This window comes from Mauremys mutica, chromosome 6 (genome assembly GCF_020497125.1).
Source record: "Mauremys mutica isolate MM-2020 ecotype Southern chromosome 6, ASM2049712v1, whole genome shotgun sequence".
Lineage (NCBI taxonomy): Eukaryota > Metazoa > Chordata > Testudines > Geoemydidae > Mauremys > Mauremys mutica.
Window position 1 is genome coordinate 91,087,931 of NC_059077.1, and position 24,444 is coordinate 91,112,374.

General features: G+C 40.5%; 1 protein-coding gene and 1 long non-coding RNA gene across 8 annotated transcripts in view; one reads left to right on the forward strand and one right to left on the reverse strand.

Annotated features, from left to right (window-relative positions):
• The window catches only part of TJP2 (tight junction protein 2), a 90,986-nt gene extending 78,004 nt beyond the window's left edge, over positions 1-12,982 (forward strand). For all 6 annotated transcript variants that reach the window (XM_045021315.1, XM_045021314.1, XM_045021312.1 and 3 more), the window contains 12 exons: positions 716-824; positions 1,567-1,777; positions 2,964-3,151; positions 4,080-4,175; positions 4,292-4,371; positions 6,362-6,572; positions 7,047-7,147; positions 7,564-7,776; positions 8,139-8,249; positions 9,312-9,635; positions 10,174-10,259; positions 12,066-12,982. In XM_045021315.1, the coding sequence (XP_044877250.1) occupies positions 716-824; positions 1,567-1,777; positions 2,964-3,151; positions 4,080-4,175; positions 4,292-4,371; positions 6,362-6,572; positions 7,047-7,147; positions 7,564-7,776; positions 8,139-8,249; positions 9,312-9,635; positions 10,174-10,259; positions 12,066-12,231 (1,896 nt within the window). In that variant the 3' untranslated portion in view covers positions 12,232-12,982. The remainder of the gene's footprint in view (positions 1-715; positions 825-1,566; positions 1,778-2,963; positions 3,152-4,079; positions 4,176-4,291; positions 4,372-6,361; positions 6,573-7,046; positions 7,148-7,563; positions 7,777-8,138; positions 8,250-9,311; positions 9,636-10,173; positions 10,260-12,065) is intronic.
• LOC123372825 overlaps positions 731-24,444 on the reverse strand; it is a 49,544-nt gene continuing 25,830 nt past the window's right edge. For both annotated transcript variants that reach the window (XR_006580467.1, XR_006580466.1), the window contains 2 exons: positions 2,841-3,049; positions 731-1,250 (listed from right to left, as the gene is read on the reverse strand). This is a non-coding gene — a long non-coding RNA (uncharacterized LOC123372825). The remainder of the gene's footprint in view (positions 1,251-2,840; positions 3,050-24,444) is intronic.

Here is a 24,444-nt window from a genome sequence, read left to right on the forward strand (position 1 = left end):
TGAAGTGTTGATTCTCCTTCACTGTCTCATTTTTCTCTCTCAGCTTTCCTCCTGCAAATAGACCCTGACTGGCCCAAAGACCTTGCACTGGGAGTCACTGCACTCCAGTACCGCTCTTCCCCTAGCGCCTCATAGTTGGTCCAAGGGAGTGGACATCACTTCTATGTCCAAATAAACAGCTGAGAGACGCATGGAAAAGGGGGTAGGATGTGTGCAACCACAGGAATGTACTCACAACTCTAGGTGACCAGAATGCGTCTGGATGATATTGAAACTAGGGTACAATCCTGTGATGAATTGTAACCATCTGGAGCACACCAGTGCATCAGATTACTTGAAGTTCCTTGATAATTTAGCACAACAGTTATACTTGGAATACTTGGGGTTTTAACTACAGAACAGCATAATATGTGGAAACAGATATATCCTTACCTGGAAATGGACCTTTTCTTATGTACCCTGGCCTCTGTGCCCATATTCAGGCATTTTGTAGCCCTTCACAGAGTTCCCTTAACAGCAGTGCACTTTCAGGATGTCATTCGTAGTTATAGGTAATCCATCTTCTGCATACCTATAATGTCCATTGGCATAAACCAATGAACCTCTGTATTGATGATATATATATTTTTTTTAACCATAAGAAAACAGCCTTTTCCTTTCCTCTTTTAGGGCTTTATTAGACTAATTTTTTCCTAAAACATTTCTTTTGCATCAGGTAAACACGCAGGATTTTAGAGGCATTGTGCGGGAGGATGCTGTTCTCTACTTGTTAGAAATTCCCAAAGGTGAAACTGTGACCATTTTGGCTCAGAGCAAATATGAAGGTAAGCACCTGGCACCAAAGGTGTGACAATGTTTGTTATGATTCAGTATGACAGGCATTGAAAAGAACAGTAGGCCTTTCAACTCAGCTGTGTTTTGCTGGGGATTTCACAAATGCTCTTTCTCATTTCTCACATTTCAAAACACTTTTTAATTGCCCTCATTTTAAGTATTGTAGAAAATTATTGCTTTTGTGTCCAGCTGACTCCCATCCTGGTCACGTGGAGGAGGAGAGGTGGGTTGGCCACTTCACCACTCAGCTGGTCAAAGATGAGCCCTGCTCCTCTACTCATCCACCCAGCCTGTAATAAGCACCTCTTGCTAGCTCTGAACCTCCGCCATTTAGTTCTTGTCTCCTATGCCCAGTAGCTTCTGCCTTCAGCAGCCAAGATGCTACTCCTTGCTGCCTTCCCCTTCAGCCACGGTATCTGTAGGGGGATTGTTGTCAGATGTCAGCAATGCAGGGCTTTTATCCATGAGGCAATAAGCAAATACAAATGTTTGCTTGCTTGGTTTTAGATATAACTCTGTGCATGCGCGTGTGTAGGTGTGTATGCTAGAACGCTTAGTAATATACAAATTATTTTAAAATTTTAATCTCTCCTTCACTAACTTACAGTATTTAAGGTTGTAGGCTTGAAGTGCAGGTGAGTAAAACACCACCCACAGAAGACTGTCACAGCAAGGTATAGGACATCTATTTTAGCAAAGTTAAACTAAATGATGTCATGTCTTGTCTTTCAGTGTATAGAGACATAATGGCCTGTGGCAGAGGGGATTCATTTTTCATAAGGAGTCACTTTGAATGTGAGAAGGAATCTCCACAGAGTTTAGCATTCACCAGAGGGGAGATCTTCCGAGTAGTTGATACACTGTACGATGGCAAACTGGGTAACTGGCTGGCTGTGAGAATTGGAAATGAACTGGAAAAGGGCATCATTCCAAATAAAAGCAGGTACATTGATTTCCCGCCTGCCCACCCAATATTTAAAATAAGAAATTCCCCACCACCATCTACGTTTTATTCCCACCCTATTCACCATTTGTATAACACATTTGGGAGAGGAAGGAGGGGAAAAGAACATGGACACCATCCATCCCTCAAGCGATCACCTTCATAACAATAGTGTGTGTAAAATCAACTTTTAAAACTATGGAATTAGTCGGTAACAGCTGAGCAAAAATGGCCTTGTAGCAAAGATACTGCACTCAGACTTGTGAGATTTGGTTTCTAATCCCAGCTCTGCTGTAGACTTCCTGTGAGATCTTGGACTAGCTGTGTACTTTTTCCATGCCTTAGTTCTCCATCTGAAATATGGGAATAATACTTTCCTACCTCAAATGAGAGAGGAGAGGGTAAGATAAATTAAATAGAATATGTGAGGCACTCCGGTATTACAGCGATAAGTGCTGTGGAAAAAGCCTCTAATACTTTTCTGTATGCTGCATGTTCTTAGGGAAAGTGTGTTTTCGTGACTTGACAATTTTAATTGTATTCTTTGTAGTACTAAGGGTGACTGTACTGTTGTGGGATTTTTTTTTGCTAAATTTGTTTTTACCAAACCCCAGTTAATTCAGACATATTTTAACAAGTGATTGGTTATCTGGTGTGCTTTTAATGAAGAATTTCAGAGTGCAGCAAAGTCGTATATAGTCGCAGTTTTATTTTTATAAAAAAATCTTCAATTCTCCTCTACAAAAGTTCCTAAAGTTACTTCTAAAGTGACTTTACAGTATACTTCAGTATATATACAGTATGCTGTCCTGCTTGGTTTTCCTTTCCTGTGTGGTGCACCTTAGTCTATTTCTTGTTATACTGATCTGACCAAGGGGGCTTTACCTTTTGGATTCAATTTAAGATATCTGAGGAAGAGATGATGGAGAACAGGAGGTGGTCATTAGGCAATTTGCCCATCATTTCATGATGGGTTGCTTCCTCTCTTTCCATATTACGTTTGTCATTTGCCTTAGCAGCCAGAGGATTGATTCATGCACAATAAACCTTGCTGCTTCCCTACCTGCCAAGTTGTCCACTGTAGTTACAAAGTCATATCCTGGGTCTTGCTGAGGTTCTTTCTTTAGTGTGGCATGTTTTCCCTTTGATTGCATTTTTCAAATGGATTCCATGCTGTTCCTTTCAGAGCCGAGCAGATGGCCAGTGTTCAGAATGCCCAAAGAGATGGCTCGAGTGACAGGGCAGATTTCTGGAGAATGCGTGGCCAACGATCTGGAATGAAAAAGAATCTGAAAAAGAGTCGTGAAGATCTGACAGCGATTGCATCTGTTAGCACAAAGTTCCCAGCCTATGAGCGAGTTCTGCTGCGAGAGGGTGAGTGAAACTTTACATAACTGAGCACCTATTCACAGCTTGCTGTTATTGCCCAAGTGTTACCAGCCTTGCAAACATAACCTGGGATATGAAAGTTTAGCTGTGTTCTTTCTGGCTCATTCAATAATAATAAATAATAATAATGATTCTTTAGGGCAAATTCAACCCTCAGTTACACTGGTGTAATCCCATTGCCTTTATTAATAGAGTTGCCTGGATGTAACAGAGGGAAGAATTTTTGTCCCTGTAATAATTCTCCTGATGTTGCATGAATCAAATAGTTTCCATTCTCCTGTGCTGTGTTGGTTCTACTGTGCTAACAGGAACAAAAAGTAGTAAAAACACTTTCAGGGGTCACTGAGCACAATATGGCCCTCTCCCACTGGCTTACGAGGACCATTATGTTACTTGCATTGGCCTCAGAATAATAACACTCTCTCATCTCTTTGCCACTGTAAAGTGCTCTGATCCTACAGAAGAATGTCTCATGGCATTTAGTGTGGCTTCGAGGGAAGTCTGCAGGGCAGACTAGTGAAATTGTACTATACATGCTCAAATGGCAGAATCCTCTCAGCTGTTCTTGATTCTGAATAATGTGAAGGACTATCTACGCTTTTCTTTTTTTCATTCTTCTCCCTTCCAACTTTTTATAATTGGAGGGGGAGCGTGTGTGTGAATGACTCTCTCACTTTTCCCAATGGGCAAGTCATACATGAAGTCCCTTCACATTAGGAAGGGTCCTGCATGAATCACTGGGAACCAAAAGATTGAAGGGGTGTGTGTATAAAATATATAATACGGAGCTTAGATACTTCCAGGATATTAGTCTTAAAGATTAAATTGAGCCTTTTCTGCATGTTTGTTTCAATATGTATTGCCATGGTGATTTTATATGTAAAGACCTCTGTCTAAATATTTTTTTCTTCAGCTGGTTTTAAGAGACCTGTGGTGATATTTGGCCCCATTGCCGATCTAGCGATGGAAAAGCTGTCAAATGACTTGCCTGATCTGTATCAAACTGCCAGTAAGTCATTCATTACTTTTTCTTCAGCAGTTTGGCTCTTCAGCATTGAATTTTGGGGGAAGGGTAATTTGAACACTCATTTCACAACTGAAAAAAACCATCTGTTGTCATTGCAGAGACAGAACCCAAAGATGCAGGTTCAGAGAAATCGACTGGTGTGGTGCGTTTGAACACTGTGAGGCAAATTATTGAGCAGGTAAAGTATTTCTGTTTGAAAAACGGTTGCTATCAAAAGCAGATTGTTTGTTTGTTTATTTTGTTCCTAAAAACTTGGAGAAAGAATTCTTACATATTAATATGCAAGAAAATGTGTTAACGTGCATTTGAAATGAAGCTGGAACTGTGGGGAAACTGGATCTCCAGTCTTACTTGATTTTTGTTTTTTTCTCATTTCATTAATTTCCTATGAATGTGTGCTTCAGAGACATTAGAAATGAGCCCACTTATGTTAGCCATGAATTTAGCCCCATATTAATCCAATTAAAATGTTCATATTTTTTAAAAAGTTATTTGTGGACTTGCCTAAGTTTAAACCACACCAGGATCCAGTGCTTGAACAGAGCTGGAATGTTCCAAAATGTCCTCCTGGCTCTACTGTATCTATAGGTACATCTACACTGCAAGTGAAGTGTAATTGTAGAACAGGTAGGCATTTTCACGCTAGCTTTAACCTAGCTAGAATGGGTAACAAGAGTAGTGAAGATGTGACGGCCCCAGTACAAACCTGCTGAGGACTCTGGTTATGTACATGAGTTGATAGTCTAGGATAAAGTCTGTGCCGCCACGTGTTCGCAACTGTTGTTAGCCATGCCAATTGAATTAAAGATAAAGGTGGGTATGCAATGCACTTATATCTTTGTTTGTTGTGGAGACATACCCTACAACTGCCAGGGTCACCTTTTACCTGCATCCTAAGCTCCAACTGCAGTCGTGGCCATTACAAACTCAATATTTAACACTTACTACCTATGTATTTGAAATAGGAAATAGCGATGGTAACTGTGTGAAATGTCAGCAAATGCTGACTTTTTAAAGATTACCACTGGAGCTCAAGAGTCCAGGGATGGCAACCAGGAAGCCTGAGGGAGAGAGAACCCCTGTAGGCAAAAGAAATATGTGCCGAGATGAAAACATGATCCCATTGAACTCTATGGCAAAACTCCCATTGACTTAGGTGGGCCAGGATTTCACCCCAGAAGCCTTTCCCAGAGTGTAGTTTGCATGGGATGAGGCCTATGGAGGATATTTGCTTTAAGTTTTGGCAGTTTAGGTAGGAGGCTATGATCAGGAGAAAATGTGAGCTGTGTCCTGGCTACTCACTCAACATGAATATCAGCCCAAAGACTGGAAAAATAATTCTGGTGAGGGAAGATGAACGGGCGGGGGCACAATAAAGAGATAGGGAGGGTGGGGAAAGAAAAGAGAATCTCTATGCAAATAAAAGGAAGATAATGAAAACGAGTAAAGGGAATAAAGAAATGGGAAACAGAGTGTGAAAGGTGCACACAGTGTCAGAGTTAGTATATTTGTATCTGAGTCATAGATTCCAAGGACTGAAGGGACCACTGTGATTATCTAGACTGACCTCCTGTCTTATGCAGGCCATAGAACTTCCACAAAATATCAGATCTTTTGGATGTTTCTAATTTTGATTTTAAAATGGTCAGTGATGGAGAATCCACCATGACCCGTGGTAAATTGTTCCAGTGGTTAATTACTCTCATTGTTAAAAATGTATATCTTCTATCCAGTCTGAATGTAATTTTAACTTTCAGCCATTGGATCGTGTTATACCTTTCTCTGCTACATTTAATTGCCCAATATTAAATACTATATTCATATACTGTTTTATTTGAATGTCCAAAAAATGTAGGTGAAAGGAGATGGGGAGGTGCCTGTTGTTGTCCCAGCATATGGTGGGATTTGGGGGAGATTTGGGCCAGTTATGGCCCTAGTTGGGAGGACCATAACTGACCACTTTTTGTTTTCCCAGCTCTTTTATTTTCCCGCTACAGCACTGACTTGGGCCTTGCTGCTAATAAAGGCTCTTTACCAGACAACACTCTGGTTGTGCATTCAAATCCGTAGGCTCTACAGCTTTAGTAATTCTAATAATGTCCGACCATCTGCACCATCTCCCCAGTAGGAGATTTTCCATTATCTTCATATCCTCTTCTTGTTAACAGAATAAACATGCTTTGTTGGATGTGACTCCTAAAGCGGTGGATCTGTTGAACTATACCCAGTGGTTCCCAATTGTAGTCTTCTTCAACCCAGATAGTAAACAGGGTGTGAAAACTTTGAGACAAAGGCTAAGTCCTACATCTAACAAGAGTTCCCGGAAGCTTTACGATCAAGCAAATAAGCTGAAGAAGACTTGCTCCTATCTTTTTACAGGTAAGCAAGAATCTGTATCTCATTCCTCTTCCAAAAGAGTGGTGGATGTAGGAGAAATAATATGTATGTTTGAGAAACTAAATTAATACTGTTCAGAGTAAGAGATCATCTTGTACAGTAACCTGTGGTCATGTGAAAACCCTTCCTAGACAGGAGTTCACTGTCTTGATGTATTTCATTATAAAGAAATGTTCATATTGAACTTTACTACTGTAATAAAACTATTTCTGGAAAAAAGTGAATAATGAAAGGGCTGGCATTTAGTCAGCCTTTTTTCCCCCCCACAAGCCAACAAAAGTGCAAACATTGTCCTTTAGAAAGTGATCTAGTAAAAATGACCATATCATTTTCTTGCATTACTCAAAACCTTGTCACATGGAAAATATTGGATAAAGTAGGTGCACTGAGGTTTTAGAATTAATAGAAAAAATATATGAAAACAATAATGCATATATTTTTTTTAAATGTCTACAGCTACCATCAACTTGAATTCAGCCAATGATAGCTGGTACGGCAGCCTCAAAGATACAATTCAGCAACAGCAAGTTGAAGCAGTATGGGTATCGGAAGGAAAGGTATGTGGTCAAACAGCTCATACTGTATATGCTAAATTGTTTTTCTGTTCTGGGAATAATTCCCCTTTAAAGTGGTCAGATGGCAAACTCATCACCCTAAATACTGAACACGTGTATATATTGAAAAGTTATACTAATCTGACATCTTTGCAGTGGGTAACTGAGTGAAAAATAGTACAGGATAAAAGTTTATTTTTTTATAACTTTATCATGTTGCTCCTGTTATTAAAACCAAGGCATATAGCTGCTGCTAGGGCATACATATTAATTTTTTATTGGAGCTATTTTCATGTTCCTGGGAGACCCAGAATTCTTGCAGTTTCATGTGCTTCTGTTTCTTAGGTATTGTGTACCATAAACGTTACTGCAAACTAAAATGGGGGGTGAAGTCAAATCTAATCCTTCCACTTTTATAGATGGAAGGAATGGATGACGACATGGAAGATCGCATGTCATACCTAACAGCTATGGGTGCTGACTACCTGAGCTGTGACAGCCGCTTGATCAGTGACTTGGAAGACACAGATGGAGAAGGAGGTGCATACACGGACAATGAGCTTGATGAGCCGTCAGATGAACCAAGTGTTTCCTCTATTAGCCGATCTTCTGAGCCTGTGCAGCATGAGGAGGTAAGATATTTGGACTGTTGGCAAGACAGTGACTTCCTGAAAGTCATGTATGTTGTAAAATGGTAATAGAAAATGTTCCTTGTAATTGGTGCCTGAGAAAAGTATAATTCCAGCTGCAGCATTATGCTAGCTCCGGTACAGAATGATAGTCATATTAATTCTAGCATAAAAGTTAAGATGCTTGCCTAACTCTCTAGTTTCATTGATAGTGTCACCTGGAGTGCAGATGTTAACTTTTACAGTGATAGTAGTCATGTCATTGCCAGTCATGTGACTACTGGTAATTGGCCCACAAGGCTAGGGTTAAAACAAGTCAAGAATTACTTGAATTTTCTTGTGATTAACTTCTTATATTTTCGTAGAGTATAAGAAAACCCAGCCCAGAACCAAAAGCTCAAATGAGAAGGGCTGGTAGCAGAGAGATACTTAGAGATCCCAGCCCACCTCCAGCATTCAAGCCCGAGCCACCTAAGGTAATTTGTGGAAATCAATTTGAAGATAGAGTTCATCTTTCTAAAGAACCCACCTGGTGCTGTACATCGTGGGCTATGTTTCTTCTATTAGGGTAACCTGCTGTTGGAAGCTAAAATGCAATGTGGGAAGAGGAAGGAAGGGGAATTGACAAAGAAGAGGATTGTGAGCTGTCGAAAGAGCTTGGCAGCTGGTTGGGAAGGGAATTCTTGAGATTTAGAAGTGGTACCATGTGTTTCATTAGAGGGTTTGGTGACTAGCTGGAAAACTGCCCATTTCTCTCCTGATCTCTTCCCCAGGAGAATTCCAGCATTCTTGCTCCCTTACCAAGCCCAAAATAAAGATCTTCCTGAATGTCTCAGCTGGGGAGAAGTTCAGACACACTCCTTCTTGATTTTAATGCAGCAGAATGGCAGGAAATCCTCTTGGCTTTTTTATTTTTACCTTTTAAGTAGTAGTGCCAAACTGTGCTCCAGTGTCCCTTCAAGAAAGGTGTTGCAGCTATTAATGAAATCCTGTGTTCAACCCTCTGACTTTCTTCATGGAGGTGGACACCAACATTGGTCTGTGTTGCACAAAATACACTTACTAGACAGTTAAACAACCATCCTTTCAAATATGCCTTGGCAATAGAGTTTGGGCTGGGTAGCAGTATATGTAAGTGAAATGATGATTGCAGGGAGAATAGGCGTGTGTCCTGTGTAATAGTTTCAGCTCGGAAGACTATTCTCCTCCATATAATCCAGAAAAACCTCTTGCTCTGATTCTTCCTGTTCTTTCTCTTTTCCTTCCAGAAATCTTTAAAGAATTAAATAGACTGGTCAGATTTTACTGCTCATTATAACATTGCATACAATGTAAGACTTTGTGACTAATTCTGTTCCTATTCAAGTCAGTGACCAAGCTCCTATATACTTAAATACTCAGTGCTCTGATCCCTTATGAGCAAAGATGGGCAATACAAAAATGCACAAGCAATATAACCAATTTCAAATGAAAAGATTCATCAAAAGATGCTGAAGTTGCTGCTATGTGTAAACTTCAGTGTGTTCTTAATACTGTAGGGTAAACTACAAAACAAAGAGGATGTATATGACTTTCCCAAGAACTATGAATCCAAACCAAATAGCTCTAGCACTGTCAGCAATGAGACTTCAGCCGTATTATCCAAGGCTGCAGCACCTCCTGTTTCTGTGAAACCTGCCTTTGGGCGTCCTATACTGAAGACATCTCAGCCAGCAGTTCCAGCCGCAGAGGAGGAGGAAGATGTAGATAGACAAGAGAGTGCTCCAAAATCTGTACTGGGGAAAGTTAAAATATTTGAGAAGATGGATCACAAGGCAAGGTTGCAAAGAATACAGGAGCTACAAGAAGCACAGAATGCCAGGGTAGGTAGTAACCTACTTTTTCAGTCTGTCCTGTATATTTGTTTAGATATAATACACAAACACATTCTGTGCTATAAGCACCCTCAATATTGAATTTAAAAAAATCATTAAAAACAAAAACAGTAGCACATTTCTCCCTCTCCTTCCAACCTACCATTATACCAACCAGCAGTCAGCATACACATTAGGAATCAAAATTGCCCTCGATATCACATTATTCCTATATAAAATATATAGTTACATTTTGGGGAGGAGTAGGTAGGGGGGGGATAAGGGATATAAAATATTTTCTATGAAGAGGTTTCCTATAGTAGCTACTATAGGTTAATGGCTTTTTTCTTTTTTTATTTCTGTTATTTTGGCAGTACAGTGTTTTACTTTAAATTAAAAACTATCTCAGTGTGGGAGCAGGAAATAAGACCAGTCATCCATTTGTATTTTAATTCCTTTACAGATAAGCTGAGCTACATTGCTCAGTCTCTGATCTCCTGACTGTATAAACTGAAAGGCATTTTTTTTTCTTCTGCTCTTTTTAAAGTTGGAAATAGCCCAGAAACACCCAGATATCTATGCTGTCCCAATCAAAACACAGAAGCCAGACCAGAACTGGCCCCAGCCCATGAGGTAAGACAGATCCACTTGAAAATATTCCTCTGGTTTATATTTACTACACCAGCAAGAGCAACTTAATTATGCAGCTCTTACTCATGCAAGTAGTGCCATCAAGCCCTGACACTACCAATGATTCCTGAAATTTACACGGTGTCAAAGATGAGAAGCTCTAGGGCTGACCTGCCTTGACAGTAGTCGCTTCTGCAATGCCTTCCTTTCAGAATCTTTCCTTTATATCTCTTTTTCAGACTGGTCCATACTACTGCACTTGAATTACTTAGAGAGAATTTCACAGATAGCATATATTACTAAGAGATTCACGGTGCCAGTTCATTTTATGTCTCATAATTAGATGTACACACAAGATCACTTGTACGTCAACCCTTCAAGGCTGTCCCTTATGTGTCAGAGATTGGATTGTTGTTGTGTTATACTAATCAGTATTTGAAAGTGATTTGACAAGTTTCACGGCTTACAGGGGTATAAGGTAGTACTCAACATCAGTAAGAGTGGTAAAGTCTGATTTTACACAGTCCATTATTGTATGCATTTTATGGGTGAGGAAAATGGTGTTAAGTTACTTGCCCGACGGGAGACAGTCACTACAGAGTCAGGAGAAGAACCATGGGCCTGATCCAAAGTTCATTGAAGTTAATGGGAGTGTTTCCATTGAGTCCGGTGAGTTATGGATTAGTTCCCAGATATCCAGTCTTGGTGCCTTACCCACTCTACTATGCTTATTCACTAGTATGAATTGGACAGTCGGCTAAGCAAAACCTTGCAACAAACAATTTGAAGGATCTGTTTTGATTTTCATTTGGAAATGTTCTAGTTCTCTCACCCTTCTCATTTGTAACTCTTTTGGGGATAGGGAAGCCCTAATGAGTTGTGAGGTTTTTCTTTTTTTTTTTTTTTTTACAGTCAGCTCCTTTGGTGGATTAAAGGTCCCAAAACAGTCACTGCAGCATTTCCCTGATGAATTTATTATTGCAAAGCTATAGGAATTGTATGCTTATGGCATCTGTAGTGGTGTTTTTAGGGAGGAATAAAATATTTAGTTTAGCCAAATATGAAGATAAAAGAAACAAGCAACTGACAATTTAGAATGAGTGTTCGTAGGAAGTGTAATTAAATTGGCTAAATCAACACTATTAAACAGCATCGTTGCTTTATTCTAAGTCATTCAGGATCTTAAAAGAATGTGGGGGAAAATGCTTCCTCTTGCCAGTGCTCAGTATGGAGTCTAGAATGATAGCTGCTGAAAATCAGTGAAATCCCCCTCCTTTCCTATGTAGAGAATTATTACATGTGCTGTGCAGCGCTGTTTATATTCTATATAAATAATTAGCTTTATAACCTATACAACTTTTTTCAGACCACTTAACACTAGTCCCCTGTATAAAAGGGCTTACCATCTAACTCTTAGAAATGTTCGTGAGGTCTGTGGAGGAGTGGAGACCTCTTTGGTGGGGAGATCAATATAGGAAGTCTTCAGGCAAGGAGTAGGAGGGTGCTTGGCATATTGGGAGCAGGAGGCTGTTCGAAGATATGAGCCAGCATGAAGGCAAGAGAGGAAGGACACCAAGTAGTCAGTATGGAAAGTAACGGAGTGGAGTAACAGAGAGCGGTGGGGGAGGGGAGAAGGGAGTAGTGGTGTGCAGAGTGCTGAAGGACAGGGTCATGGTTAGCCTTGCTAGCATATAATTGGCATGTCTTCATATCTTAGTGAACAGTTTGCAGTTGATTACAGGTTTGTGTTCCTCCACTTTTCAGACCAGAAATTGCTGACATCTTTACTCTTGTTTTTTGCTGTGCTAGTTCCAGACCTCCAGAGCCTCAGAAACCCCCTGCCAGGCCTTACCTAGAAAATCGAGGAAGTTATGGCAGTGACGCAGAGGAGGAAGACTACCGTCGGCAGCTATCAGACAACTCCAAGCGCGGATATTATGGACAGCCATCCAGATATAGGGACACAGAATTATAGACTCACTAGCACATGCATCTATAATGCTCTTTTGAGACTCTTTTCCTTCAACAGCCAAAATGGAGTTCTGGTTAGTTATAAAGTTATATTTTTGTTGGGGGTCATAGGGTGGTCTATGTGAACTTGGACATATCCACACACTGGAACTGGAGGACTTACTTTTTGAGACTATTTGTTTTGAGTATCTAAGAAAAGAAATCACTTTTTTGCCTGAATGTTGCCTGTTTTATAAGGACCAATACCCATTTGAAAGCTTGTATTATTTCTTGGTATTTTCATAGTTTAACGTTTGTTTAAAAAAAATTAAACTTTTTTCTCTCACTTAAAACTGCCTTTTTAGACTGTTCCGCTGTTATGAAAATGTGATCAGACATAACACTTTTTAATGCAAGAGAACTAAATTAAAAAAAGAACTATAAGTGCCTTTAACAAGAAGTGTCTTAAATTGTTCATATTGATATCTGATACTTGTGCAAAGCCATAATTTACTAAAGGATGTTTTACTCTGTTGCCTAACTTTTGTATCCATTTCATGGCTATAATTTCCCCGGCATGTTATTTTTCTAAGCTAATAGAGCGGTATATTGCTTTTCATAAATATTGACTGTACAGGGGAAAGGTGTGTACCTTTGTAGAGTAGCTGGTATGAGGCCAGGAAGGGTTGAAATTGAAAAAATGATGTAGAAATTCAATTAATTATGTCTTTAAATTGATATGGACCACAAAATAATAAATGGATATATTCTAGACAGACATCTCACACCTATCTTTTTTTATTTCAAGAAGTAAATATTTTGGTAACGCCTTGTACTTTTTTTTTTTTTATTAACTATTGCATTTAGGGTGCTTGTTTGTTTTAGGGCCTAGTCTTGCACTATTGAAATCAGGAGGTTTGCTGTTGATGTCATCAGAAGCAGATTTAGCCCCTATTGGTTTTGCTTAGGGTATGTCTACACTACCTGCCGGATCGGCGGGTAGCAATCGGTTTATCGGGGATCAAGATATTGCGTCTCATCTAGATGCGATATATCGATCCCCGAACGCGCTCCTGTCGACTCCGGAACTCCATCAGGGCGTGTGGCGGTAGCGGAGTCGACAGGGGGAGCCACGGCCGTCGATCCCGTGCCGTGAGGACGGGAGGTAAGTCAAAATAAGATACTTCGACTTCAGCTACGCTATGCCCGTAGCTGAAGTTGCATCTCTTACATCGACCCCAACCCCTAGTGTAGACCAGGCCTTAGTGTTCTGAAGCTCCTAATCTTCAACATGCTGAATCTGGAAAAAAGATTGTGCTACAGTGAGACTTTAAGCATGTAGCATTTGAACCTTAGGGCATTTTATTTCTCTCTCCGCTCCACTGAGGAAAAAATGCTTAGAGGGATAATAGAGAAGTTTCTTCTTTTATAGAATTTTCACTTACCCATAGAAAATGGTCTAATTTAAAACGCACCAAAATATAACTACCATAGTGTTTTGTTAGGCATGACATTTCACACAGTAGAATTCCAGGGAATAGACTAAAACAATCTTAGGTGGGCTGGGTGGGAGGGTTTACTGTGTAGCTCAAAACTTGACCAAAAAAACCCCAAACCATCGCCAATGGTGCGTTAGTAAACTCTTCTACATAATTAATTCTTCCATTTAAAGATTTGAACTGGTCTAGGCTTTTATAACACATTCATTGTATCTGAGCACCTTGCATAACTATCCGTTCATTTGTTATAGTCCCTTATGTGTTCTAATGCAGTTTAGTCCTCTTTTTATAGGCAGAGGAATCCCATAAATATTAGTGTAGTCATTCTCAGTCTGAAGTCAAAAGGCCTTGGCCCTTTGTTTTATACAGTCTGGGAGACCCCAAAAATATGTGGCACCATGTACCAGTCCAGCCCAGTTAGTACAGTATTCTTTGTATTATTTATTGTATATTACAAAAAAAAATTACATTAAAAGAATGTTAAGGCTTCAAAGTCAAGCACTCAGAAGTGTTGCCTGATTTGGGGAGGGTTAGTAGGGACAGTGGAATTTATCCACTTAATTTGGTTGTATGTAATAATTAATTTTCTAATTAATTAAGAATGTTAGTAATAAGTGATAAATATTAATAATATGGGTATGGCTCGCCAATATGTGTGATCAGAAGATAAAAGTTCGTCTTGAATCAGGCTTCACAGAATTTAATACAAGGAGATTGGGGTATAACAGGAATTTACACTGAGACAAAGTTTAGTCAAACAAGACCTTTTATTTAAAACCAATAAAACAAGAAGTAAATGTAAAATGTTAAAAGCAGTTTGATTACAAAGTTACAAAATATCACAGTTCTTTAAGAGATATGATATGATATGATATCTAATGCACTTTGCAGCAAATAGTACTAGAGTGAATTTCACACCTCTGCTAGAGGAAGTATAGTTATAAAGAAACTGGTTATGAATTAAACCCTTCTTAGCATAGATGCTTTAGAGGTGAAGTAGAAATTAAGAATTATTTCATACTTACAGCTGTGAAAGGACAGAACACTACGACTTATCATTAGTTGACAGCTTTCGTAGGTGTAGGCAGGGTGAGGCGATGGAGAATAGAAGGATGGGTGTATCGCCTGCTCTAATGGTGGATTATCACACCTTTTATAGGGAGAACTCCTTCCTCTTACGCCCAAATTTGGCTTTCCCCATGGAAAGGTGAGGGTACCTGTTTTCATAGGCTGACCTTTGTATACGTATTAATGACAACTATCTACGTATCTTGTGGTGTACTTGTTAGGTCCTTTTGCACCTAACTAGGTGAAAGGTTAGCAGATATTCAGAAAGTCCCTAGACAATTTGCGTAGGTCTGTTTCCTATTATCACTTTTCTGAGTAAGGGTCTTAAAGGTTGCTTTCAGCGTCACAGAGGAAATAGGCCAGGATGTCTGGTCTAGAAGTTTCTAGGTATCTTGCGTTTACAGCTATTGCAAATTCTATTAATCTATGCAGCCTACACACTTTTATCAAAAAGACATTTTATACAGACCAACAGATTAATCCTCAGGGCTACACGCCCCCCTTTGATGGGGTGGTTTACATAAAGAAACCCCATCACCTAGGACTTAACATCTGTGGGGCCCTTTTTAGTTTCATACCTGGGCAAATTTTGGTAGGTATCAGGAATGGGCACCATGTATATATATTCATCTTTATCCCCAGATGGTGCTCGTCTGTGCATTTGTTTAGGTGATTGTCTGGGTGTCTGTCTAGGTCTCTGCCTAGTTTTTGGCTTGGGTTTGTTGCGTTTATACAGCATATAACCTAACATAAGGAAATTAATCACAATCCCAATTCCTTGGATAATTATCCATACTTCTAATCCGAATTTTTCTCTGGAAGTTGTTGCAGGCTCATTCCCTTCATTCATTAATTGGGTAATAACTTGTTGGGCTTCATCCATATTGTTAGTAATTTGAATGAGGTGAGTCTCTTTACGAGTCATTAAGGATTTCAGTTGCAACCCTAATGGTGGAATATAAGCCAGAAAAGTAGGTGTACCTTGAATAGTTAAATTCTGGTAATCAGGGTTAGACTGAATAATGGTAATGTTCTCAAAAATAGGAATAGGGGAAATAACTTGATTCCCTATTACCGTGGGTTGCCTTGGGGTAAAACAGAAATTTGGCTCTGTGACAGGACACTCCAAGGGACCATACTGGTACCTCTTTTGGTTGGTAACCACGCAAAATTGGTTCCTTCCAGCATAGGTCACCTTCTCCATCGGAGTCTTCCATGTGGTCAGCCTCACCAGGCATGACGATGATGAATTCTGTGCTTTCTCTCCCTGTAGTCCACACAAAACAGTGTCTGTTTCAAACACATTACACCTACAGATATACTGGGGTCCTTTTTCAGAACAACAGGCCATCTGTGGTACCTTCCAAGTCTGAGTTGGAGTGTGATAGACTACCAGGGGAGGTGCATTAACGCGTTCCCTGTAGATGTCATCTTCGAGGTGACCTATAGAATGGATAGCAGCCAATTGCCTGTACACATCTCTGTCTGGGTCAAACACTGGTAACGAGACCGTGAATGAAACATACAAAGACCGTGCCATTATACAATCTTTTGTAAGAGAACAACTGTCTCGGTTGGGGTGAGGTGTCACAGATCCTATCTCTCTCATAGCACCCACTGACAAATGCTGGCATGCATCCAAACAAGTGGATCTTTCCTTTTCCAGCTTTTGAAAACATTTAGGACAATACCAACTCATTAGTTGTTCATCCTTAATTAAGTCAGGGACTTCTCCTAATTTTAAGGATCGTAATGCATCAGTAATTGTACTTACAACATATTCCCCATATGCAGAACATATAATTTCTTTCCCCAAATGCTGATCTCTTTTCTGATCATTGTTTAAAGCAATTAACTTTAAAAGCAATTAACACATCTTTTTCCAACCACTAGAGGGTAGTGCAGTTACTTCCACCAATTGATATTCAAAAGTAACATCCTCCCCCCGAATTCCCTTAACCTGTTGAATCGGGTTGTTGACCAGTTCTGGATTAAGTATAATAGTCCGTTCCTTCTTTGTTGGTATGTTCTGTTGCTTGGGCTCAGACAACTGAGTGCGATCCGGTCGTCTGGTTTCCTGGGGTTGCAATAGTTCGGTTTCAGACTTAAGATTTTGGCATAGTCCTACCCTTAGAGCAACAATAAGGGTGTAATAAGTCAAAAATGTCAATGTCAATTTCATGGTTGCAAACTGCTGGGCTCCAATTGTTGCGATTTCGTCTGATCACTTAAGTCCTGAGGAGGAAGTTGCTCCTGCGATCTGGACGATCGATACAGCTTTAACTGGTTAGCATGATAAATCTTGTCTCTATTATGCTTTCCTCCTGTTATTCTGATCTTATATACTGCTGAACTGAGTTTATCAATGATTTGGAAAGGTCCAATCCATCGATTACATAACCCATGTTCTGGTGACTTATATGACAATAACATTACTTGATCTCCTACCTCCCAAGTATTCTCTCTCTGGTTTTTGTCAAAGTAAGCCTTTGTCTTACGTCTGGATTTTCCCAATTTAGCAGCTACCTGCAAGTGAATGTGATTTAAATGTTTTTGCAGATTTTGCAGGTAGGTATCCATTTTTATTCCCTCTAATTGAGTGCCACTAGCTTGCCAAATTAAATGTTCTGGTAATCTCATTGTTCGGCCTGTCATCACTTCAAAAGGTGTTTTATCAGTAGATGCAGCCGGTGTCGCCCTCAATGCCATTAAAATTAAAGGCATGAGGGTGTCCCAGTTACGTCCATTGGCATCAACCAGTTTCCTCAACATCACTTTTATAGTCCGATTGGTTCGTTCCACCATCCCAGATGACTGTGGTCTGTATGGGATGTGTAGTCTCTGCGGGACTCTCATCAATTTAAGACAATCCCTAAAGAACTGTCCTGTAAAATGTGATCCCTGGTCTGATTCTACCTTTGCAGGGATCCCCCAGCGAGAGAAGACTTGTTCTACCAAGACCTTGGCAGTGGCTTTTGCAGTATTGGCTTTAAGAGGAAATGCCTCTATCCACTTTGAGAAAGGATCAATAATCACCAATAGATATTGGTTACCTCTTTGGGTCCTTGGCAAAGGACCTACAAAGTCAATCTGCAAAGCCATCCACGGACCTTCATACACCTGGGATCTTAGTGGCGCATTTCTTTTGGATGGAGTAGGATTAGCTTGGGCACATGCCAGACAATTTTCACAATATTGTTGCACATCCATCCTAAGAAGTGGCCACCACCCTACAGATGCAAGACGTTGGACAGTTTTGTCCACTCCCTGATGTCCTCCTGTAGGAGTGTCATGGACCATGTACATCATTTCCCTCCGTAGGTGAGCTGGAACTACCCACACAGGGAAAGGACCTCCTGTATACATGAGAACTCCATCTACGACTTGTAACTGCTGTTCATGTCGTTTGTACAAAGGGTCTATTGTTAGTGATCCCTCTTTGTCTATTTTGGAAAGCTCTAAAATTACTTTTTTTATGTCCTTATCCAATTTTTGCATGTCTTTTAGATCTGGTATATTGGGTTGTACCAATTTAGTTGCAGCTATAGGACATTTAGGATTAGGGGTAATAACAGAATACTCCTGATCCTTACTTTCCCAAAATTCTCCTGATCGGGCTCCTTCACGGGCCAATTTATCAGCTTTCTCATTTTCCATAGCATAAGGGTCTAATTTCCAGTGAGCTTTTACTTTTTTTATATTGATTGGCCGCTCTGAAACAGTAACTATTACTGTTAACCAATGGATATATCTCATCAGTGATGCATACCTAATAGGTATGCATCAGAAGATGTAAAACCATTTGTTTCCCAATATGGTAGGAACTCTGTGAGAGAATTGCATACCCATGCAGAGTCTGAAAACAGACAGATATCTTGGTATGTGGTGGTGATGGAGAACTGCACACAGCACTCCAACACACAAGCCACTGCAGCTAATTCTGCATATTGAGCCGAATGTGGAGTGCATGAATATGCCTTTTCCCCTCAGGGGGAACTGCATAGATTCCGAACCCAGTATAGGGTTTGCCTTGATGGTAATAACTAGAACCATCAACAAAGAATTTATACCTATTAATGGGATCTGTCTCCTGGATTAAAGGTTGAAAGAGCTTTTGTTTTTCCTCCCCCCTTAGATCCAATTGAGCAAAGTTGGGACACTTGTGTGGCTCTCCCTGATACAATAGAGCTGTTGGTAACAAGGATGGTGTCCTAATAGGTTTAACTGCGATATCTTTCCCTTGCAGTAATAATGCCCAGTGAGCAAGGCGAGCATTTGAAACTTGCCCATCTTTTACCCTGTTGGACAGTAAAAACTGAAGAGGAGTGTGCGATGAGTGTAATATGATCGGGCTGAGGCCAATTAGAAAAGAAAAGTGTTGTATGGCCCAACTGGTTGCCAATAGATACTTTTCACAATTGTCATATTTGAGTTCAATTGATGACATTAAACGTGAGGCATAGGCCACAGGTCTGATTTTCCCATGCCTTTCTTGTGAGGCCACAGCCGCCAACGCATTAACACTCACCGCTACCTCCAGATGATAGGGTATTTCAGGATTTGGTGTGATCAACACCGGAGCCTTGATAATGGCCTGTTTTAGTTGGGATACTGCCTCCGTGTGTTGCTCAGACCATTCCCACTGTACACCTTTCTTTAGAAGTTGGTACAAAGGACCTGCAATAGAAGCAAAATTAGGGATGAAATCCCTGTGGTACCCAGTTAAACCTAGGAAAGCTCTTAAAGCCGTAGGTTCCTGTGGTAAAGGCAATGTTTGGATTGCATCCACCTTCTGTTGCGCTGGAGTCCTACCCCATTTTGTCAGGGTGAGGCCCAAGAAAGAGACACAATTAGCCATTAGCTGAGCCTTGGCTGGATTGCACTTTAACCCTGCTTCTTTTAGAATTTGCAGGAGCTCGTCAAGTCTTTCTAAATGCTCCTCTTTCGTCTGTGTTGCTAAACACAGATCATCTACATATTGAAATAGAACATTTGGTTTAGAAAATGGTGACAGTATCCGTCTCATTTGTGCATGGAATAAAGCTGGAGAGTTTTTATATCCCTGGGGCAAACGTGTCCAAGAATATTGCACTCCCTGAAAACTAAATGCAAAACGGTACTGTGAAATGTGTGCCAATGGTAATGTCCAAAAGCTGTTACTGATATCTAATACAGTAAACCATACAGCCTCTGGATCAAAGGATTTGATTAGATCTGGCATTTTGGCCACTGTGGGGGCACAAGTTGGTGTGACTTGGTTTAGGCGTCTGTAATCTATTGTGAGACGCCACGAACCATCCGGTTTCTTAACAGGCCAAATAGGTGAATTTGCAGTGGAAGTACATTTTCGTAGTACTCCCTGTGTCAGCAAGGACTTAATAGTCTTTTCTATGTATGGATTTGCTTGTTCTGGGTAAGGATACTGTTTTTGGGCTGAAATTTCTCCTCCTTCCACAACAATAGTGACGGCCATGCATCCACAGTCATGTTTGTGTTTAGCAAAGGCATCTGCATGTTTGTACAGTAATGCCTGTAACTCAGGTTGGTCTGCATGTTTAGCCACTATTTTGTCCAAATCATACCCTTCAGGTTCAAAGTCCTCCACTGGAGATACCATGCCACACTCAGGTATGACTACTGGAGAGTCATCCTTTTCCTGTTCTACTGAAAGACACAATAATTGGTTACACAAATCAAGAACACATCCCTGTTTGTATAAGAAATTAGTTCCCAATAAGGAATTCTTTGGGTCTGCTAACTTCATTAATGCAAAAGTATGATTCTTTCTTAGGTGACCTATTTGTACTTCAAGGGGTGTAGAAAGTGTGGTAGTAACCTGATTACTTGCAAAAGTTGCAAGTGTCTTGGTACATCCTGATGATAGAGGAGAGGATCTAGGATCCTCGACATGGAGAATACTGATTGCTGCTCCAGTATCTATAATGAGATTCCTGTCTAGTCCCTCTATCACTGCAGATATTGTGGGTCTTCCACTTGTATCTCTGCCCAAAGGGGTTATGACTACACTCGGGGTTGTTTGTAGTCATGCAGCATATGCTGTCAGATAATCAAGGGGTTCCTCCTCTATCTCCTCAGAGGCAGCCAATTCTGGAGGAGTGGCTGTCCACTGGGGAAAAGGGGATGGATCGACGGAGGCCACTGGACGGTTCAAGGTCGCTGAGCCTTGGCCTTCCATCATCATCAGCTCATTCACATGGGCATGAAGTTCTCGGATAGCCCGTCGTTGAGCCTCAAGCGTCTGTTGCACTGTTTTAAACATTTTCACAACTGAGTCCTCAGTTTTGTGCAAAGGCGGTGATTTAGGTCTCTGCAGACGTGAACTGTTCTGTGCAGCATCTGAAAAGAAAGGAACACAATCCCGGGCTCCTGCATAGGATCCAAACACATAACCCTGTCGAGGGGCCTGGCCACTCGAAGGTCCAGGGTTATTACGTGGGTTAGGGTCATTTTGCCAACGTTGATACTTAGGGAATTTAGGAACTCCTCGTCCTAATCCTGGCTGAGGTTGAGGTCCCTCAATCCTCACCGTAGGATTAGTTTGTGGTTCCTGAAGTACTGCAACCGGGGCTCCACGCCGACCTAATTTAGAGCCTCCCTGTGCATGTGCTTTAGCCAGTAAGGCTAATGTTCTTTTTAAAGAAATATCATCAGTGATATGCATATTAACCATTTCTCTTAACTGAGGAAGAGAATTATTAACTAACAGACTGATATATGGCAGTTCATCTGTTTCTTCTTTGATATGACTCCGCCAAGCTGCACTTAACCGCAAATGAAACTGATGTGGAGTTTCATTAGGTTTCTGCTTTAAGTTAGACAGAATTGCTACTCCAGCTTGCCCTGGGTGCTGATTATGTTCCAATAGGGCTACTGTCTCTTGAAAAGTTTTCTCTCCTACCCTAAACTTAAGTGGCAAAGTACTCCACAATGCTCGATTCACTGTGAGTTGTAAGATTTTAACCCAATCCTCCCTTGGTAAGCCAAACACTTTTGCTGTCTCCTGCACACGTTGTGCATGCATAGCAACTGAAGAATCCTCCATCATTCCTACTTGCTTTGCTACCAGGTCTAAGGTTTTAATATCTGTAACAACTGCTACAGGACAATCAGAATTGGAACCTGCAGTTCCTTCTTCTGGATCTGGATCTGAATCTGAGCTTTCATCTGAGCTTTCATCTGAGCTTAAATCTACAATTTCTATTCCTTGCCTCCTTCTACCTGGATTCACATTTTCCTCATCTGAACCATCAAAACTTTCCACTGGAGATAATCCTGGGTATCTAGGATAATTTTCCATGAAATGTCTATGGCTTACATTCAAAGTGTCTCCACACTGACGCAGGACATCCCTTAGTCCTCTAAAGTCTGGCGTGGTAGGGCGTTCTACCGATACACTAGGTGATACCAGCATATACCACGGGGGTGTAGAGGACCCACGAAATTCCTGGGGTCTAGGCAATGTTGATTGCCCAAATGCCAATAAATGTCCACCCAAAGGGACTGGATTTTCTACTCTATATGGTGCTAATGTAACATTGGGTGGAGGAGCAGGAATTCTATTCCCTGCTTGTTGTTGTAGCTCTCTTTGTAACTTAGAGATCACTACATCACATGCATTAGCTACCTGTGTTACCTGTGATACGGCCTCTTCTAACCCTTGAACAATGACCGATTCTAAAGGTACTGCTTCTTCACTCACAGAAGCTGTCTCTACAGAAGCAGAAATCTTTTCCTCTTTCTCTGCTTCTCTGTTTGTGTCACTAACTACTTCACTGACTGTGACACTTGTCTCCGCCTCCTGAACTGTCACTTCAGAACTTCCGTCCTCTACCAGCAGACTGTCAGTGACTGCTGCACTGCCAATTTCCTCTGACTCCACAGATTCAACCTGCAACCCCGCTTCTGAAGGTACTGTGTCTGCTTGAGCTAATTCTCTTGTTTTACTTCTAGTCACTGGTCCAATATGATTTTCTACCTCTGTCGGATCCACCATACCAATAGGGATGGGAATCAATTCTTCAACCTCCTCTGCTATATTTTCTCCCTTTTCTAGTTCTTTAATCTTTTCCAACAGCCGACCACGGTCTACTCTATAGGCTACTAGCATCTGCTGAACTTCCCTGAGTAACTCCATCTTTTTATCCAATTTCTTTCCCAATGAACTACAAGCTACAAGCAAGCATTCAACAGCTATTCCCTTCACCACCTTAGCTCTCTTCTTTTTCTGCTGTGTTTCATCCTCAAATACATTACTCACAAAACCCCATGGGTTTCTCTGCTCAGAAATCATTTCAATATTTCTCAGCTGCTCCAAACCTCCACCATGTTCCTGAATATATTTCCTAGCAAAGTTTTCCAAAGCTAAACTGCTAGAAATTCCAACACACTCCACTCCTGTTCTATCTTCACTTTTAACACTCTTACTACAAAATAGAGAATTCATCTCTTTCTTTTCCTAGTATATTCACTAGAATCTAGTATATTCACTAGAATCAAACCTCTGTCGATTTACTTCTGATACACAAAAAGGCGTCCCTTTTACAGAAAACAACAGGATAATACCCCTTAACCACCGGTTTAAGCACTATATATCATACAAGTCCCAAGTAAATAGAGGGAGTGGGGATACTCTCTTCTCTCTTCTCTCGATGGCTTATAGCAGATCGAGAGGTCTTTCCCCTCTGTCGGGACCTGCCAAATATCGGGGAATACTGAGGCAGACGGATCAGAGGTGCAGTCCGGAAGAGTTAATGGGACTAAGATAAGGTATCTTTGAACTATTCAAGTTCTGACTGATTGCGGCCTTTCTGGCGGCTATGAATACCTTGCTTTATTAACTCCCCGCCACCACTAGTGTGGGTCATCGGATCCAGATGCGGCTGCTATTATTTTATTCGGTACCATTCATTAACTTCTTCAACATATAAAAACCCCTTTCTGTGCACATATATCACTTTTAAAACAATATTACTTCAATATTCAGTTAGCTAATACAGTTAAAATCCTTTAGGCAAAAGTGAAAGTAAAAACCTTTCGGATGTATAACCACAATACAAAACGGAAATACTGGGCGTACTGCCAGCAACAATAATCACAGGAAGGTGTCTCTGGTTTAAGAGTTCCAGAGTGTACTGAAGTTAACTATTTACTTACGTTTCAAAGAAAAATTCTCCAAAGGGTCCAGAAATATCTCTGGATTCCTGTCACACTCCTCAAATCTCCTCCTGGCGGCTCGCCAGTCTGTTGCCTGATTTGGGGAGGGTTAGTAGGGACAGTGGAATTTATCCACTTAATTTGGTTGTATGTAATAATTAATTTTCTAATTAATTAAGAATGTTAGTAATAAGTGATAAATATTAATAATATGGGTATGGCTCGCCAATATGTGTGATCAGAAGATAAAAGTTCGTCTTGAATCAGGCTTCACAGAATTTAATACAAGGAGATTGGGGTATAACAGGAATTTACACTGAGACAAAGTTTAGTCAAACAAGACCTTTTATTTAAAACCAATAAAACAAGAAGTAAATGTAAAATGTTAAAAGCAGTTTGATTACAAAGTTACAAAATATCACAGTTCTTTAAGAGATATGATATGATATGATATCTAATGCACTTTGCAGCAAATAGTACTAGAGTGAATTTCACAC